General features: G+C 39.1%; 1 protein-coding gene across 15 annotated transcripts in view; it reads left to right on the forward strand.

The window, feature by feature from the left end:
• Positions 1-1399: 1399 nt before the first annotated feature.
• The window catches only part of AKAP9 (A-kinase anchoring protein 9), a 150731-nt gene continuing 131223 nt past the window's right edge, over positions 1400-20907 (forward strand). For 11 of the 15 annotated variants that reach the window (XM_058525346.1, XM_058525365.1, XM_058525369.1 and 8 more), the window contains exon 1: positions 1908-2158. In XM_058525346.1, the coding sequence (XP_058381329.1) occupies positions 2111-2158 (48 nt within the window). In that variant the 5' untranslated portion in view covers positions 1908-2110. Of the gene's footprint in view, positions 1466-1907; positions 2159-7605; positions 7666-20907 lie in introns of those variants that run through there. The other 4 variants (XM_058525387.1, XM_058525399.1, XM_058525336.1 and 1 more) reach the window with 3 other exon arrangements.

A 20907-nucleotide genomic window follows, 5' to 3' on the forward strand; every position in this document is an offset into this window, starting at 1 on the left:
TTAACCTAAAACATTTATTGAACACCTACTATATATAAAACAGACATGTATGATTTGCTGCTCTTAGTGAAGGGAAACATTAAAATAATCCTATTGCTTTAGAAGGTGTTCTGGAACATTTTCAGCACATACTGGAACAAGTAGCTGGCTTCCTTAGTCACTGAGAAAGCAGTATCTACTAAAAAACAGGAATATCTTGTCAGATATTCTAGGGCTTCCTCCTCCTAGGCAATCAGAATCTACAAACATAATCCCTCAATCCAGGCAGTTCTAACTGCACTGTTAGAACACTTGGTTCCAGTCCTAGCTCTACCCTGAGCTGGGTGAGTGATAATAAATCACTTCTTTTATTGTCTCAGTTCTTTTATTCCTATGATGAAATGTCTAATCTCACCCAGTTCCCAATGCAAGTTAAGATAACAGGACAATGTATACTTGGGTGTTACAAGCTGGCACACTTATGTATGCATTGTGGAGCTTGAGAAAAAAGAAATTGTTTTTCAAATCTAAGAATTTCTAAATCGGGACTATTTAAAACTAGTCTTCAGTTTGTGGTAGACTTAACGTCTTTAATCTTTTCATTTTCCTTTTTTAATCCCAATTTTCACTTAACACCACTTCTACGATTGAACTCATAGCTTATTTTAGTTCACACCTGCTAAGTTTTTCAGTCCAACCTAGCTCAAAACAAAGGAGAAACGTGATCAACCTGAGAAATCAACCCGAGACATTAAAATGTGTAGTTTACCCCAGGAATTGATTTGCGTGTAGGAGTGTGGGGAGAAAAAAGGAAGTACGTGAGGGAGCAGCTGAAAAAAAGGAGAGTAACGCTCAATTTATTAAAATGGCTCAATTCAATTCAACGTGTTTATGGGCGCAAAGCACTGTGCTAGCCATTTTAGTAACGCCAAGATGAGCAAGAAAGTCTCTGCCATCAAGGAGCTGGGAGTATGAGCTGAACACAAATTATCAAAATATCATGCAGAGTACATAAAGGAAATACCAGGAGAAATAAAACTGACATTAATTGAGGACATTTTCATATGCCGGGGCAGTCACATATATTAACAACCCTTCCAAAACTTCCAGGTAAGCTCAGGGAGAATAGGTAACATATTCAAGGTCATTCAAGCTAGAAAGTTCGTGTACACTGGCTTTGTCCTCAACCCAGGTTCCCAAGCCCAGGCTCCTTTCAGATCACCATTGCTAAGGAGAAGCTCCAGTGAGGAGTGGGAGGGGAACAAGTTGACAGTATACTCCCAGTTGCGGCAGAGGGAACAAAGAGATCTGAAAAGCTATTCAGAGGCGGCGCGTGAGGTGGGCCTTGAAGGGTGAACCGGAGACTGGGCAGGCCAGTGCGGGGAAGAGGGAGCGACTTGCAGGCTAAGGCGATAATGAGAGCAACTGGATGCTCTCCCAATTCCTCGAGTCGAGGAATCAACCTAGGTTGAAAAACTGACGTCCGGTAGGTCCTCATCCACCCTCCTCTCAATCTTTTCCTTTGGGGCTTTTTAGCGTTCACCAATTCCACCAGTTATTTTTGCAACTTGAAAAAGCTCATTGTTTTAAAGCGACCACTGAGTCCTTTGGATGGTGGGTGGGGGTCTGACGGGGCGCCCCAGGCACACCCCTTGCCTCCCACCCTCTCAGCCAGGCCGCCATCTAGAGAGGGTTCGTCGCCGAGAAAGGGCGCTCTACCCGCCGGTTTTTCGCCTGCGGGACCCGGGGCCCGAGGCTTGGCCGGAGTCGCCCCCACCGCGGCGCCCAGAGCAGGGCCGAGCCGCAAGCGCACCTGCCCGGCGCGGCGGGGCTCGCGGCGCCTGCGCGGACCGACGTGCCCCCCACCCTCACCCCCCCCCCCCTCCGGCTTGTGCCTCGCCGTGTGTTTACGTGGAGACGAAGATGGCGGCGGCGGTGACGCGCTGCTCGTGTGATTGAGGACGGTCAGCCAGTGAGCGCAGAGACTGGTTCCACTCCGGGCAGGGGGAGCGCCGGGCTCGGCCCTGCTCCCTGGGCCGCGGAGCTTGCAGTCTCACCTCCGTCTGAATCGACCTTTCCTTTCTATCGCCGACTCCCTCCCTGTCTTCCCCCAGCCTTCTCCGCAGAGGCCATGGAGGACGAGGAGAGACAGAAGAAGCTGGAGGCCGGCAAAGCGAAGGTAAGAGCCGGAGGCTGCCGGGCCCGCGGTGGGAGGCGGTGGCTGCGAAGCGGTGGGAGGGGGCCTGGGACGCGGGGATCGCAGCAGCCCCGGTGCGCTGCCGAGGAGGGAGGAGCTGCAGGGTCTGCATTTTCCCCTCGCCCTCCTTTTTCCTTTTCCAATTGAAAAAGCCTGGTGTTACTATCTAGCAGATGATACTTCCGTGGTGATTGGGTGGTGTGGTTCCTTTCTCGTGAATGCCCAAACAGAACCCCTCTTTTATTGTTCCGCTATAAACTGGTATTTATTGCTTCTAAATCTCCAACCTTTCACTTTTTTAGAGAGTTTTCCAGGTAGTGCAGGCATTGTGCTTTACAGGGTGGGGATTTGGGGCTTTCCTTTATTCGGTAGGGGATTTGTACGCTCATCGTCAGCTTGGCTTCTTAGGTGGCAAGCTGGCACTCTTGGGTGTGTGATTGGCCTGTGACAGCTGCCTCAGCAGTGGCTTGAGTGTGCCACAAGTACCAGCTGTGAACTTCGCTTTAAGGGCATTTTTAGAAGCGTGGCTTTGTATGTTTGTCTTGGGAGGTCTTTGTCATGGCATGCGCTTTTGTACTGTGTGGAATGTTATGCAGTATGTGAATGGAACTTGTGGGGTTGAAAGCTTCGCTATTTCCAAGAAACACCTATAGAATTCCTGTTTTAAATAACTGAATTGGTATATGTGTCTCGATGAGTCCCTGTTTTATGTGTGTATGAAAAAACCTGTAAAGCAAACGATACGAAATTATACTGGGCTTCATGAAAAATTTGACAGACAAAATATAAATTAAATAGCGTGTTTCTTTTAAAAATTACATATTTGAGCATATCTTCTGGGTGGCCTCAAAGGCTCCTTCCTCCCAAAATGAAGTTACCTTTTACAGTTTATATTTTATCTTATTAGCGATGATTGTTAGCAATCATACTTGGACAACAATTAAATTATAATATAGTTAACTGTTTTTTCTGTCTTTCCTTTCCCTCCAAATAAACAAACAAATAAATAAAGGAGACCGGGTTTATGATTTTGGTAATCATTGAAGGGCCATACTGCGGAGATGCAGTAGTAGATGCTCAACACAAATTTCTTAAATGAGTATGTGTATAAACTAGCTTCATGTTTGTAAAATAGAATACGCTTTTCCATAGCTCCTTCTATCTAAGGTCAAAGCTTAAGGCCAGGTAGATTATTACTTAGAATCTATAAATGGAGGGAAGAGGGAATCAAGGCATCTTCAGAAGCCCAAAGTTGTTTACATTTCTGCAATCTGAAGGTCAGAGCAAGCTCTGTGAATCCAAGCAAGTGGAGGTTAAGTGTGCACCTCCTTCCAAAAGCATTGAAGTTCTAATAGACATTTCGTTTGTTACCTAAAAATTTTTACTGCCTGCCCCAGAAGTATCTTTCCTAAATATATGTAAAGTAGTCCTACAAAACGTAGTTTACTTTGGACGACGCATTTCATAGTGGTTACAGGATTTATTTGAATTGCTTAGAGTTTGCAGAAAAGAATTCTAGTTTCTTTGTTTGTATGTGTTGTTTGTCTTTCGAAATTCTGCCTATGGAGTAAAAATCTTTTCTTTTAACATTCACTTCTATTGTAGAAGATTATCTTCTTCTAGTGTTGAGCCCAGTTTTTCCAGTAAGAAATAAATCTGTGAAACTTGTAAGGCAAGGTATGTTTGCTGGAGCATTAGCTATACAATATAAAAAGACTGGAAACAACCTTCAAAGAGAGTATTAGAATCGTTTTCTAGACTATAAGTGTGATGGAATACTATGCAGCCATTAAGTTTATGAAGACTGATAGGAACATGGAAAATAAAGTGAAAACATCATCATCAGAAATAGTGTATACATTATTTCATTTGTATAAATGTGTGCTTTTAGATTAGGACTTAAAAATTTTGGATTATAAATGTCAAGTCATTCAGCAAACCTGTATTGGAACTCTTGTTTGTTTGTTTTTTGTAAGGAAGATCAGCCCTGAGCTAACATCCATGCCAATCCTCCTCTTTTTGCTGAGGAAGACTGGCCCTGGGCTAACATGTGTGCCCATCTTTCTCCACTTTATATGGGACACCACCACAGCATGGCCTGACAAGCGGTGCATCGGTGCGCGCCCAGGATCCAAACCTGGGCCCCCAGCATCGGGGCGCACGCACTTAACTGCTACGCCACAGGGCCGGCCCCTTGGAACTCTTGTTTTATACTAAGGTTGGGAAATATGGAGGTGGTGACAGTCTCTGTTCTCTAGATGCTCACAGTTTAGTGAGAGAGACAGACACTGGGAGAGGAGGTACAGTAGGATTTTGGGTGAATTTTTTTATTTGTTAAAATGTGTTAAATGCTGCTACCTCGTTTTTAAGACTATTTTACAAAGAAGGCTCTTGATATTAATGCAGCCTAGTATAATGTCTATCGAATAGTAGGAATTCAATAAATATTTGCTTAATGAATGAATGAGCAGAATGACTGTGGGTCGTTAATGGGTGCTACTTTACTAGCATGTTGTAATTTAATAACAGTAATCCAGAATTCTCTTAATGGGAATTCTCTCATTGCTGGTGTAAGAAATCACTTACAATGATCATTTCCAAACTTATATAGGTACTAGGTTCTCTAAATGTCTTTGTTTGTTCATTGGGCCTAAATATTGTATTTGCTAATCTAGTTTTACAAACCACAATTTTAAAATTCTTGGTGTTTGGTAAGCTGTTCATTGAAAAATTTCCTTTCTGTATCCAGAATTTATAAGTGATCATTTTTTTAATGACTTGTCATGTATACAGTATAGTATACTTTATAAAATGTCTTATACCGACCAAAGTCTGCAGTGATAGGAGAATTTGTTGTTGTTAGTGCCCTTGAGTTGATTCTGACTCCTGGCAAGTCTGTATACGGCAGAGTGGAACCCTGCCTGGTCTTTTTGCGCCGTCTTCTCACCTTCTGGTGCTATATCAGACAATGCTCCGCTGCTATTCATGGGGTTTTCATGGCCAGTGTTTTTGGAAGTGGGTGGCCAAGTTCTTCTTCCTAGTCTGTCTTAGTCTGGAAGCTCTGCTGAAACCTGTCCACCATGGGTGACCCTGCTGGTATTTGAAATACTGGTGGCATAGCTTTCAGCATCACAGCAACATGCAGCCACCACAGTATGACAACCGACAGATGGGTGGTGTGGATCCCTGACCAGGAAACGAACCTGGGCCATGGTGGTGAAAGCACTGAATCTTAACCACTAGACCACCCCCAGGGCTGACTGATAGGAGAATAAATTTTGGTATATGTAGCCATTAAAATAATTCTACAAAGACCTCTTGAGTTGGGAAAATGCCCACAAATACTGCCAGGTTAATAAAAATTTTACCAAAAAATATATATGTACATATTTATGTATGAAGATACCTGAAAAAAAAAATGCAGTGAGGTGTAAATGAAAGCTATCTGTGGGTGCTGGGTATAGGCAATTTTAATTTTCTTTACACTTTTAGTATTTTCCAAATTCTGTACAATATACTTCTATGATCAGTAAAAATGTTTAAATGCCATTTTTAAAAACAGTAAAAGCTTATCAGATATAGTATAATGAAGAACACATTATATTGTATGATCACTATACAGAACAAGAAAATGAGGCACAGAATAACTAGGTTTCCTAAGGGCCCTCACTTTATTGTGGTCCTGGAACTGTAATTCTTATTCCAGTGCTGTTTGTGTTATATCGTTGGGATTCTATATTATTAGACATTTATGGATCTCTTTCTGTTTTTGTAGTTCTTATCCTTTTTCCTTGCTGCCAGTTCTCATTGCCACAGACATGCTCATCTTGCCTTGCTCCTTCTCATCTTCCTCTTCCCCTAACTTGCTGTTTTAGATTTGCTGTGGCTAGAGAACCCAGTTACTGAGTTCGATAGAATGGTTTATAAAAAGCAAGGGCTGATGGGGCCTGGTGAATGGGCTTTATGATAGTTTTTCTGCTACTTGTTGGTCTTTTGGTTTGCTGTTGGGTCCTCAGCTACTTCTTCAGTGTTGATGTAGCAAGAAGCCTGACCCGTGGAGATGTGAGACATGACTGCGTTATTAAGTAAATATTTTCAGAGCTGGGCTAACCCCATTTACAAGGTGCTGACGGGGATGGCACTACATAGACTGTCCTTGTGTTGAACCAAACGATTCTAACTCCACTTTAAATGATGTAATGTTTTTCCAAGTAAAATTATTTACAATATTATATAAAGTAAGTATTGTAATATTAGTGAACGAAATTAGAGGACAGTTGTGTATTTAGTATAAAATTATTACTTCTGTAAATTCACATTATGTATACTTTTTAACATTCTACTAACGTAGCAGAATTCCGTAAAACCAAGGTTTTCCACCAACTATTTAGAATTTTATATAATTGGCATTATTTGGTGCATAATTATTAAATTTTTGCCTATTGCATTCTGTAAGTATTAATTATATGATTTTTATTTGTTTAATGAGCATTTTCAGTTTGAAAAATAGTGCCAATTGTATGCAAAAAGGACAGTGCTCTGTACAAGCAGGACTTTTCAATTCCTGTTTCCACTCTCATAGACAGTTAGTTATAGTGTAATATTATTCTTTGCATATTTCAGATGCACTGCTCCATCATTAAGAAAGTTGCTCTCTATCTCTGTTGAAATAAACTTTCTAGTTTTTTATAGTGTGTGACATAGCTTAGCTTTCAAAGTGGATACAGCAGTTTGATAACCTTCATCGACATTTATTACAATAGTGTTGCATTGTCTGTGACTTAAAAACTAATTCATGACTTTCAGTCTTTGTTGAAAAAAACAAAAAACATGATTTTTATATTATGAGTTTTAAGAGAGATAATATGGAGGAAAGAATGGGCAGAACAGGCTTCTTTTTTTTTTTTTAATTTTATTTATTTATTTCCCCCCAAGGCCCCAGTAAATAGTTGTATGTCATAGCTGCACATCCTTCTAGTTGCTGTATGTGGAACATGGCCTCTGCATGGCTGGAGAAGCGGTGCGTTGGTGCGCGCCCGGGATCTGAACCTGGGCCGCCAGCAGCGGAGCGCGCACACTTAACCGCTAAGCCACGGGGCCAGCTCGCGAACAGGCTTCTTGAAGTGTGTATTTAAGAAAGGTTTCTAAGGGGAATCCAAGAAATGGCAGGAACAGGGATGGAAAAGTGATAGGATAAAAGAGCCATAAAATCGGTGAAGGAAGGAGGTCTGTGGTGACCCGTCAGTGAAACCGAAAGTCGAATGAGCATGTGGAAAAAAGGAAGCGAAAAAGACAGGATATATCCAAGTGACTGGAATATGACAAGATTGGGGCAAAAATTATTTTCAAATAAAAACACTTCATTTTTATATATAGTAAAGTTTCTAAGAGCTAAACTATGACTGCAAAATATTTCTCTATTATAGGCTACTGATTATTGAAATGTAAGTGAATTTCTTCTAATATGGAAGCTAGAAAAAGTTCTCATGGTAAGTTGTTAAACATTAAATAAGGAACATTATTTATATTTATTTCTCAATGAGTCCACTAAAATTGAAATTAGGCATCATTTCATTGATTAGCATCTCTTTAAAAACTTAAAACTTTTGGAAAAGCTTCAGAATTTTAAAAAGTTTGTTTATAAAGGTTGTTTTGTATCTGGTGTATGTGTGTGTGCATGTGTGTATGAATTTATAATACTGCTGTTTGGCATACCAGAAAAGGCACTAGGACTTTGGAGACATTTATTTGTTTATTTGTTCAACTGACATTTTTGACTGCCTACGACTGCAGCTATGGACTTTTACTTAGCAGGCATTTATTTAAATTATCACAAATTCTGGGGCCTTATTGTTTGTGGAAATAAATAATCTGTTACAATACATGAATCTCAACAGATGTTTTGAAGAATAAATGAGATAATGATTGAAAGCTTTTTAAGTTCTTCTGGTGCTGGATGTAAAGAAGTGATTTTTTTTTTTTTTTAGTTGAGGTGAAATTCACATAAAGCATCTTAAAACAAACAATTCACTGGTGTCTAGTACGTACACATTATTGTGCAACTACCACTTCTATCTAGTTCCAAAACGTTTTTATCATTCTAGAATAAAACCCTGTACTCCTTAAGTAGATACTCTCCATTCCCTCCTCCCCCAGCCTCTAACAACCACCCATCTGCTTTCTGTTTCTATGGGTTTACCTATTCCAGATATTTCATATAAATGGAATCATATAATATTTGACCCTTATTGTCTGGCTTTTTTTTGCTTAGTATAATGTTTACGAGGTTCATCCATGTTGTTGTATATATTAGTACTTCCTTCCTTTTTATGGCTAAATAATGTTCCATTGTATATATATGTACCACATTTGTTTATTCATTCATTGATGGGGCATTTCAGATGTTTTCACCTTTGGCTATTGTTAATAGTACTGCTATGAACATTTGTATATAAGTATTTGAGTACCTGTTTTCATTTCTCTTGGGTATATACCTAGGAGTGGAATTACTGGATTGTATAGTAATTCTGTGTTTTTTGAGGAACTGCCAAAGTGTTTTCCATAGTGGCTGTACCATTTTACATTCCCACTGGCAGTGTATGAGGTTCCAATTTCCCCATATCCTCACCAACACTTGTTTTTCCTTTTTTTAATTATAGGCATTCTAGCGGGCAAAAAGTAGTATCTCATTGTGGTTTTGATTTATAATTTCCTAATGACTAAGGACGTTGAGCATCTTTTCATGTACTGTTGGCCATTTGCCTCTCTTCTTTGAAGAAATGTCTATTCAAGTCCTTTGCCCATTTTTTAATTGGGTTGCTAATTGTAATATTATTATTTATTATATATGTTTTTCTATATACGTAGAGAGATTGAGAACACGTGTACTTAGGCAGGTGCGAGAGAGGGGCAGACAGAGAGACACACATCTTCAGTAGGATTATCTTTCATCTTGGTTTTTTTTCCTAGGCCTTCTGGGCTCTGCCAATATTTAAACTGTTGCTTCCTTTGAATAATAGATTCTTTTTTTGTGTGTGAGGAAGATCAGCCCTGAGCTAACATCCATGCCAATCCTCCTCTTTTTGCTGAGGAAGACCGGCTCTGAGCTAACATCTATTGCCAATCCTCCTCCTTTTTTCCCCCCAAAGTCCCAGTAGATAGTTGTATGTCATAGGTGCACATCCTTCTAGTTGCTGTATGTGGGACGCAGCCTCAGCATGGCTGGACAAGCGGTGTGTCCGTGCGCGCCCGGGATCCGAACCCAGGCCGCCAGTAGCGGAGCGCGCGCACTTAACCGATAAGCTATGGGGCTGGCCTGAATAATAGATTCTTGGGGAGTTGATTAGAGCAGGATGCTGAGTTTGCTTTCTCTGTGGGCCAGTGAGTCATTCCATTCCATGGCCAACTGTTTTATAAGTGCGTGCAGTTGGTTTTAGAGGCACCTGTTGAGTTTTTGGCTTGATTGTTTACCAATCCATTTTCACTGTGAGAAAAAAATAACCTAGTCTTCTTCAGTAGCAAAAAGGCCTGTCGTTTTCGTATGTGAGCACAATAGACCTGTACAGGTATTTTACTAGTGTCAGATATTTTTGTTGTCATATCGACTCCCCCTTTATGTCTCATTTTTTTGTGGTAGTGGTCACCAAAATATAACTTAGGATACTTAATGCTCGTCTGGGTATGCTGCATAAAGCTTTGGTTGATTTGCACATGGGTTTAATGCTATTTAAAAACTTAGCATTGTTCCCGAAGTGGTTTTGCCTAGGTTATTTAAGTCTGTAGATTCTTTTGTACCATAAAAAATTCCTTTATCCTTTTTGTTCATGAACAGTGTAGTGTTTGTTTTCGGTTGCCATCGGTTATGATTCTTGTCGTGGTTTGCTATTCACTGAGATTTTTATGTGGTCTGAAAGTTTCTCTGTCTGTCTAACGTTTTTTTCCTTTTAAGAGATCATTTCTTAAAGCTCTCAAAGTAATTTTTTTTCCTTTTGAGAGATCATTTCTTAAAGCCTCCAAAGTTATTACTTTGACTAGTAAGAACTACGCTAAATTTTACTATTCAAAATGCTAATCTATAAAAATTTGAATTTATAAATTGTATTGATTGAGTAGATTCCCTGGTTTACAAATCTCTGAAAACTAATAGGGTTTAAAGTCTAGAATCTCTTTCCTTCTATTTCTTGATACTGAACAGGCTACAGAATTCCTTGTTTACTAAGGATCATTCATCGTGAGCTCTGTGATTAGGCTGTATTTATTCCTTAAGGGTCTCACTTTTATTCAAGTTGATAGTGCCTTATTGTTTCCCCAGAGAAGTTAGGGACAGGGACCAATTATAACTAAAAATATTCTCCCTATTTGTCAAGAATCAAATTTAATGTATGAAAGTGTGTGAGGGAGATGCAGGTGATTGTGATGAGCATGGGGCAGTGATCTCAGTTAATTACCACACCATTTACGGTCTGTTGACTGTATGTATATGTTGATTTCTTAGGTGAGATAAATAAGTAGATGCTCTAAAGGGCAAAGGTATTAGAAAATGTGTAAAAACTACATTAGCAAATATTGGTTGGGAGTTTGTATATGAAATGATGGGTTTGGGCTGAAAGTTATTGAAACTATTTTCTGTTCATAGACAACTTATATTTTTTGTGTAGAATCTTTTATATTTGCCAAACTAATATTGAAAATACATGTTTGAGCATTTCTACTCAGTGACTTCCCTTTGACAAGAGAACTTCCACTTTTCCATTTCAACCAATAGCAATTTTTATAATAGAGTTTGAGAAAAAGAGAAGATAATAATTTGGGATTTTTTTTAATTGGTAAGAATATATATTTTTTTAAAAATTCAAAGAGTGAAATACAATATAAGTAATTTTAATAGGCCTCACGGTTTTAATCTTATGAGAGAAGAGTCCGTAGTCTTTTCCTCTAGGATTTGGATTTAAAATTTTTTAATATTCTGGTTTTCTCTTTTCTATCTCATGCACCATCATATTTTTGATTCTCAGTAGTTTCTACCTAATCAGAAAGTGTCTCAGTTGAAAACTAAAATCCTTTGAATTATTCTGTGATTATTTTCCTATATCCTGCATACTCTAACCCAATCCCATTAATTTTTTTATTCAAAATTTGTCTCATGCTGAGCCTTTTACTTCCCATTTTAACACCTCTACGCAATAAAATCAGGCCCACCTTACCTCACCTTCTATTTGGTTTCCCTGACTCACTTTCCTTTACCTTTTGGATCCAACCAATCACCACATTTTGCTGATTTTACCTTCTAAATATTTCTTATAATTTTATTTATTTTTTCCCCCAAAGCCCCAGTAGATAGTTGTACGTCATAGCTGCACATCCTTCTAGTTGCTGTATGTGGGACGCGGCCTCAGCATGGCTGGAGAAGCGGTGCGTCGGTGTGCACCTGGGATCCGAACCCGGGCCGCCAGCAGCGGAGCAGGCACACTTAACCACTAAGCCATGGCGCCGGCCCTAAATAGTTCTTGACTTATCCCCACTTCTCTTTCTACCTCATTTTCTCTCACTTGGACAGTGGGAAGGTGGACAGTGGAAGAAAGAAGAGTATGAATTCAATAATAATAGTAGCTACGAGTTTTTGAGCACTTTCTAATGCTAGGCATTATGCTAAGGGTGTTACATTTATTCTTTTGTTTAATCCTTATAACTATTCTAAGAATTGGGAATACTGTTGCTATCCCTATTTTATCGGTGGGAAAACTAGAAAGGTTAAGTAATTTGCACAAAGTCATAGTGGTAGAGCAAGGATTCAGTCAAACCCAGTCTGTCTGACTCAAGAAATTGTGTTCTTAACTTTAACCCTACACTGGCTCATATTTCCTTGATCAGTGTTTAGGAGGTAGGATTGAGAGGCCTTGGTAATTGATTGTAAAGGGTAAGAAAGATGCTATGGTCTGAATGTTTGTGTCCCCCCAAAGTTCGTATGGTGAAATCCTAATCCGCAAGGTGATGGTATTGGGAGATGGGGCTTTTGGGAGCTGATTAGGTCATGAGGGAATAACCCTCATGAATGCTATTACTGCCATTATAAAAGAGAGATCCTTTGCCCCTTCCACCATGTGAGGATTTATAGGGAAAAGATAGCCATCTTTGAACTAGAAGGTGGGCTCTCACTAGACACCAAATCTACTGGCACCCTGATCTTGGACTTCCAGCTTCCAGAACTGTGAGAAACAAATTTTGTTGCTTATACACCACTCAGTCTATGGTGTTTTGTAATAGCAGCCCAAACAGACTAAGACTAGGAGTGATTCCAGTTTTCTGACTTGAATAACTGAAGGTATATAGATGCTAGTCTCTGAGATAGGGAACATGGATGAATTTGGGGGAAAGGGAGGGTTTGAGTGAAATGGATCTCTGAGATAGGAAATGTGGGCATGTTTGGAGGGAAATAAATGTTTGACTAAGATGAAGATGAGTTTTATTTTGGATATATTGAGTTGGAGGTGCCTATAGGACATCCTAGAGGAGTGGTCCAGTGTAAAATTGAATATGAGTCTGGAGCTTAAGAAAGAAGCCCATACTAGATATAATATTTGGTTTAAAGATACTAGCTGACACTCTGGGAGTGGGGAGTTCACTCAGGAAGAAGATTAAGTGGAATGCAGACTGAGAGTTGAATCCTGTGGAAGTACCCATGTTTAAAAGGCAGGTGAAGTATATGCAAAGGAGACTGAGACACAAACTATTCACAAAGCTGGGAGATGCTGATGTCTTTGAAACTAAGGGGAGACAGAGTTTCAAGTAAGGAGTGGCCAGTTGTCAAAAATGAGATATCAGGTGTGATGGAGACTTGAAAAGTGACCTTTAGCTTTAGCAACAGTTAATCAGAAAGGAAAATATAGAATTCAGATTGCTTGTGGGATGAAGAATGAATGAGAATCAGGAAAAGGTGGTGAATGCTGCCTACTTGATCGAAGATTTTGTTGTGAAAAGCACTGTAATTGTAGTGGTTATTGGCTTGGACTAGACCAGACCGTGTGGGATTAAATCCTGGCTCTGCAATTTATTAGCTTTGTGACTTTAGGCAAGTTACTTAACCTCTCTGTACCTCCGTTCCCTGTCTGGAAAATGAGAACAATGATAATACTCGCCTTGGGGTTGTTGTGAGGATTCAGCTAATACATATAAAGCACTTAGAACATTGTCAGACTATAAAAAGTGTTCAAGAAGTATTAGCGGGGCTGGCCCCGTGGCTTAGTGGTTAAGTGCGCGCGCTCCGCTACTGGCTGCCCGGGTTTGGATCCTGGGCACGCACCGTCGCACCGCTTCTCCAGCCATGCCGAGGCCATGTCCCACATATAACAACTAGCAGTATGTGCAACAATGAGATACATCTATCTACTGGGGCTTTGGGGGGCGGGGAAGGAGGAGGATTGGCAATAGATGTTAGCTCAGAGCCCGTCTTCCTCAGCAAAAAGAGGAGGATTAGCATGGGTGTTCGCTCAGGGCTGATCTTCCTCACAAAAAAAAAAAAAAGTATTAGCCACCGTCATCATCCTCCTCCTCCTCATGCTAGAGCATAGAGGATTAAGCTGTATAGCAGAAATTTAGATTGGAGAAATAGGCTGGGATCAGATAATCAGGAGCCATATGTTTCATTTAAAGTAGTATGGATTTTATCCTAAAAGTAGCAGAAAACTGTTAAAGAATGTATATTTGGTATGTTTAACTCTGAAGAGGTTGTTCCTTTCCCAAAAGTATATTCCTTATTCAGGTAGGTATGCTGCCACCAGGTGGCAGTTATGTGTATTGCTATACAGATGAAGTAGTAAAATCATGTGTTTTTTTTAGCATAAAATGTTGACTTGAGTAAAATAGCTAAATGTAAACACCTAGGAGGGCTTTTTTTGTTCCCAAAACACTGAGATTAGTTAAGGGAAGGAGAGAGAATAGAGAGTTATTGTAAAGATAGGTTTCACAAGAAGAGAAGTATAGTTGGGCCTCATGGGAAACTGAAAAACCGTTTGGAACCAATGCCATTCTCTCTATCATCTCTTATCTCGCTTTCACAATATCTGATTCTCCTCTCTTTGCAGATCAGCTTCTTTTGCCTGTACATCAGTTTGCATAGACCAAAATTTATAGGATGAGTCCCCAATTCTGTTCTATTCAATGGAATTGTTTCCCACTATATACACTTAAAAAATAAATACAGGGGAGAGAAAAATTATTTCAATAGTGGCAGCAAATCTATTCATAGGGTAAGCATCTAGCCTAGTGGTTTCCAAACTTTGCTGCACAATAGAAGCACCTGGGAAGCTTCAAACAATTTTGAAGCCTAGGTCACACTCCATCCCCAAATCAGAAAATCTGGGGTGGGATCCGGGACTCACTGTTTTTTAAAGATCCTCAATGTGTGGTAAAGTTTGGGACCCACTGACATAGCCACTTTGTGTGATGCTGCAACACTGAGTGATTATATATCATAAACTCTTACAAGCCAGCTACCTTACTTAGTGTGCAACTGAAGAAGTAGGGGTGATTTAATATTAGAAGGAAAACTGGCTGTGTTGGATACAGAGAAAAGTATTTCAGTCTGCAATGTAACTAGTAGGTTGATCATGTAAATTGTACTTCATAGGTGATTTTAGATATATTTATAGATTTATATGATTATTGTATCATGGACTAATTTTAATTAGTATAGTATTAGTATTTAATTAGTAATAAGTATTAATAAAAAATACTTAAATATTTTTCACCTACAAAAGAATACATGTAAAATGTATAGGTAAGATAAATGATTTAAACTACCTTTATGCCTATCACCCAGCTTAAGGAATATACACATTCAGATCATCATGGTGGCATGAGAGGTTCCCTTTGTCTCTCCCTTTCAATCTACAGGAAGAAAAACATCCATAACCCAACAAAGGCTACACTGCCCAGCACACCAGGATGCTGGAGAGATCTACACATCAATGCATACAAAAGTAGGTGGATTGGAGCGTATAGAGGAGTCGAAACGTGGGAACAGTGGAGGCAGTGCCCATGATCCTGGGCCTTGGTGGCTGAGCCAGCCACCCCCACCCCAGAGAACCCGGTGGACAGCAGCAGAGGCTCACATGTGACTGTGTCCAGCCAGCCATGGCAGCATCTGTGGCCACAGGAAGTGGAACAGCAGTGGAGGTAGAGCCCCATGATCCCGGGCCCCTGGCTGCGCTCAGAGCCTGATAGTAGCGGAGGTGTGCACACAACTCTCACATCTCAACGGGAGCAATGCTGGCAGCCACAAGATAACAGGCAACAGCAGAGGCGGTGCCCCACAAACCCGGCTCCCTCCCATCGCCACCGTGGTGGTGCTTTCAATCCAGGTGATCCTAGATGTAGTGGAGGAGTCAACCATCCCTGTACTCCTGGCATCAAAGCCAGTGACTGCAGCAACACCAGCAACAGCAAGGCATCAGTGACCCCCAGAGGTGCAGGCAGCAATGACAAGGATACTGGTGACACCCTGAATAGAGGCAGTGGGGGGTGGAAGGTGTTAATCCTCAAATATAGTGAGAGGCTGCTGAGATAAGAGAAACCAAAAACTAGCGCTATAGTACCACCTACTGAAAAACGAAAGGCCTCTAATCTCCAGCTGGTTGAAAAGGTCAAATAAAAACAAACAAAGCTATACCTAAATAAGAAAAGTGTTTGCTACAACAAATGTACCAGCAGAGGAATAACTTAGCAAGCACCTCAAAAGCCTTGGTAACATGGCATCACAAAAAGAAAATAACAGTTCTCCAGAAACCAAACATAAAGTCATGGAAGATTGTGATCTAACTGATAAAGAATTCAAAATAGCTGTCATGAAGAAACTCAAAGAGCTACAAGAAAACTCAGAAAAGCAGGTCAATGAACTCAGGAATAAAATCAATGAACAGAAGGAATACTTTACCACAGAGATTGAAACTCTAAAAAAAAGAACCAAACAAATTCTGGAGCTGAAGAACTCAATAAATGAGATGAAGAATGCATTAGAAAGCATTGGAAATAGAGCAGACCATATGGAAGAGAGAATTAGCAAGCTTGAAGATAGAAATGTAGAAATGATGCAGGTAGAAGAGGAGAGAGAACTAAGATTTTTAAAAAATGTAGAAAATCTCTGAGAATTATCCGACTCCATTAGAAAGGACAACTTAAGGATAATGGGTATCCCAGAAGGAGAAGAGAGAGAGAAGGGAGCCGAGAGCTTATTTAAAGAAATAATAGCTGAGAACTTCCCAAACCTGGGGAAGGAACTGGATGTACAAATCTGTGAAGTTAGTAGAGCACCCAATTATCTCAGCATAAAAAGACCTGCTACAAGACACATTGATAATAAAATTGTCAAGTCAATGACAAAGACTATTAAAGGCAGCCAGGGGAAAAAAAGCAGTAACCTACAAGGGAACCCTCGTTAGGCTATCAGCAGATTTCTCAGCAGAAATGGCCTGGAGTAGTGCAATGATATATATTCAAAATATTGAAAGATAAAAACTGTCAGCCAAGAATACTCTGTCACTCTATCCAGCAAAGTTATCTTTCAAATAGGAAGGAGAAAGAAAGGTTTTCCCAGACAAACAAAAGCTGAGGGAGTTCATCGTCACTAGACCTGCCGTACAAGAAATGTTGAAAGGAGCTCTCCTCCTGAAACGAAAAGGCAGAGGTATACAAAGCTTTGAGCAAGGTGATAAATAGAATCAGAAAATTACAACTCTATATCAGAATTGGTTAGTAAACAATTATAGCATAAAAGTTAAAGGGAAAGGAAGCATTAAAATAGCTATAACCACTTCAATTTGATAATGAACTCACAATACAAAAAGGAGTCATTTGTGACAAGAAAAACATAAAAGGGGAAGAGGAGGAGGATGGAACCTGCATAGGCAAATGAAGGTAAGATGCTATCAGCAGAAAAAGAACCATCTTATTTGTGAGACCTTTTATACAAACTTCACGGTAACCTCAAAACAAAAATTTAGAGCAGAGACATGAAACAAAAAAAGAGGAAACTGAGAGATACATTACAGAAAACCACCAAACTGAAATGGCAGACAAACACAAGGAAAAAGAAACAATGGAAATATGGAACAACCAGAAAACAAAGGGTAAAATGGCAATATTAAGTCCTCATATATCAGTAATCACTGTAGGTGTAAATGGATTGAATCCACCAATCGAAAGACACAAAGTGGCTAGATGGATTAGAAAACAAGACCCAACAATATGCTGCCTTCAGGGGACCCATCTCAACTCTAAAGACAAACATAGGCTCAAAGTGAAGGGATGGAAGATGATATTCCAAGCAAATGGCAACCAAAAGAAAGTAGGTGTAGCTATGCTTATATCAGATAAAATAGACCTTAAGCCAAAGAAGATAACAAGAGACAAAGATGGACATTATATAGTGATAAAGGGGACAATCCATCAAGAAGACATAACATTTATTAATATATATGCTCCTAACATAGGAGCACCAAAGTATAGAAAGCAACTATTAACAAACCTGAAGGGAGAAATTGACAGCAACACAATAATAGTAGGGAACTTTAATATCCAACTTACATCAATGAACAGATTATCCAGACAGAAAGTCAACAAGGAAACATCAGCCTTAAACATTAGACCAGATGGACTTAATAGATATGTATAGAACATTCCATCCCAAAGCAGCCAAATATACATTCTTCTCAAGTGCACATGGAAACTTCTCAAAGATAGACCGTATGTTGGGGGAAAAAAACAAGTCTCAATAAATTTAAGAAGATTGAAATCATATCAGGCATCTTTTCTGACCACAATGGTATAAAACTAGAAATCAGCTACAAGAAGAAAGCTGGAAAAGTCACAAATATGTGGACATGAAACAACATGCCACTGAACAACTGTTGGATCAATGGAGAAATCAAAAAATACCTGGAGACAAATCGAAATGAAAACACAACATACCAAAGTCTGTGGAATGCAACAAAAACAGTACTCAGAGGGAAGTTTATAGCAATATAGGTCTACTTCAAGAAACAAGAAAAATCGCAAACAATGTAACGTTACACCTAAAGGAACTAGAGAAAGAAGAACAAAGGAAGCCCAGAGTCAGTAGAAGGAAAGAAATAGTAAAAATCAGAGTGGAAATAAGTGAAATAGAGACTAAAAGGACAGTAGGAAAAAGCAGTGAGACTAAGAGCTGGCTCTTTGCAAAGATAAACAAAATTGACAAACCTTTAGCTAGATAGATTTATAAAAAAAGAGAGAGAGAAGGCTCAATAAATAAAATTAGAAAAGAAAGAGGAGAGATTACAATGGATACCACAGAAATACAAAGGATTATAAGAGAATAATATGAAAGGCTATACACCAACAAGTTGGATAACCTAGAGGAAATGGATAAATTCTTAGAATTATACAACCTTCCAAAACTGAATCAAGAAGAAATAGAGAATCTGAATAGACCAATCACTAATAAAGAGATTGAATCAGTAATCAAAAAGCTCCCCAAAGACAAAAGTTGAGGACCAGATAGCTTCTCTGGTGAATTCTATCCAACATTGAAAGAACATTTACCTGTCCTTCTCAAACTCTTCCAAAAATTGAAGAGGAGAGACTTCCTAACTCATTCTACGAGGCTGACATTACCCTGATACCAAAACCAGATAAGGACAACACAACAAAAGAAAATTATAGGCCAACATCACTGATGAACATAGATGCCAAAATCCTCAACAAAATATTAGTGAAACAAATACAACAACACATTAGAGGGATCATACACCACGATCAAGTGGGATTTATTCCAGGGATGCAGCGATGGTTCAACATCCAGAAATCAATCAGTGTGATATACCACATTAACAAAATGAAGACTAAAAGTCACATTGTCATCTCAATCGATGCAGAGAAAGCATTTGACAAGATTCAGCATCCATTTATGATAAAGACTCAATAAAATGGGTATAGAAGGAAAGTACCTCTACATAATCAAGGCCATCTATGACAAACCCACAGCTAGTATCATACTCAACAGTGAAAAACTGAAAGCTATCTCTCAAGAACAGGAACAAGACAAGGATTCCCACTCTCACCACTCCTATTCAGCATAGTATTGGAAGTCATAGCCAGAGTGATTAGGTAAGAAAAAGAAATAAAATGTATCCAGTTGGAAAGGAAGAAGTAAAACTGTCACTATTTGCTGATGACATGATGTTATATATATAGAAAACCCTAAAGAATTCACAAAAGAACTATTAGAAAAAAAATAAATGAATACAGTAAAGTTGCAGGGTACAAAATCAACATAGAAAAATCAGTTGCATTTCTATACACTAACAATGAGCCAGCAGAAAGAGAAAAATCAAGAATACAATCTCATTTATAATCACAACAAAAAGAATAAAATAGAAGTAAATTTTAACCAAGGACTTGAAAGAGCTGTACACTGAAAACTTTAAGACATTGTTAAAAGGAATGGAAGAATACACAAAGAAATAGAAAGATATTCCATGCTCATGGATTGGAAGAATTAAGATAGTTAAAATGTCCACGTTACCTAAAGGAATCTACAGATTCAGTGTAATCCCTATCAAAGTCCCAATGACATTTTTCAAAGAAATAGAACAAAGAATCCTAAAATTTATATGGAACAATAAAAGACCCCAAATAGCCCAAGCAATCCTGAGAAAAAAGAACAAAGCTGGAGATATCATACTCCCTGACTTCAAAGTATACTACAAAGCTACAGTAATTGAAACAGCATGGTACTGGCACAGAAACAGACACCTAGATGAGTGGAACACAATTAAGAGCTCAGAAATAAACCTACGCATTTATGGTCAACTAATATTCAACAAAGGAGCCAAGAATATACAATGGAGAAAGAAAAGACTCTTCAATAAATGGTGCTAGGAAAACTGCATAGCCACATGCAAAAGAATAAAAGTAGACCACTGTCTTACACCATACACAAAAATTTAACTCAAAATGGATTAAATTCTTTAAAAGCTGAAACCATAAAACTCCTAGAAGAAAACATAGGCAGTATGCTCTTTGATATCAGTCTTAGCAATATCTTTTTGGATATGTCTCCTCAGGCAAGGGAGACAGAAGGAAAAATAAACAAATGGGACTACATCCAATTAAAAAGCTTCTGCACAACAAAGGAAACCATCAACAAAAACAACCCACTAATTGGGAGGAGATATTGTAAATCATATGTCTGATAAGGGATTAATATCCAAAATATATAAACTCATACAACTCAACAACAAAAAAACACACCTGATTGAAAAATGGGCAGAGGATATGAACAAACATTTTTCCAAAGAAGATACACATATGGCCAACAGGCACATGAAAAGATGTTCAGCCTCACTAATTATTAGGGAAATGCAAGTCAAAAGCACAATGAGTTATCGCCTCATGCCCATCAGAATGGCTATTATTAAAAAGACAAGAAATAATAAGTGTTGGAGAGGATGTGGAGAAAAGGGAACCCTCATACACTGCTGATGGGAATGGAAATTGGTGCAGCCTCTTTGGGAAACAGTATGGAGAATTGAAGTTAAAATGGAACTACCATATGATCCAGCTATTCCACTTCTGGGTATTTATCCAAAGAGCATGTAAACACTAATTCGAAAAGATATGTGCACCCCTATATTCATTGCAGCATTATTTACAATAGCCAAGACCTGGAAACAACCCAAGTGCCCACTGACAGATGA

Source organism: Diceros bicornis, chromosome 3 (genome assembly GCF_020826845.1).
Source record: "Diceros bicornis minor isolate mBicDic1 chromosome 3, mDicBic1.mat.cur, whole genome shotgun sequence".
Lineage (NCBI taxonomy): Eukaryota > Metazoa > Chordata > Mammalia > Perissodactyla > Rhinocerotidae > Diceros > Diceros bicornis.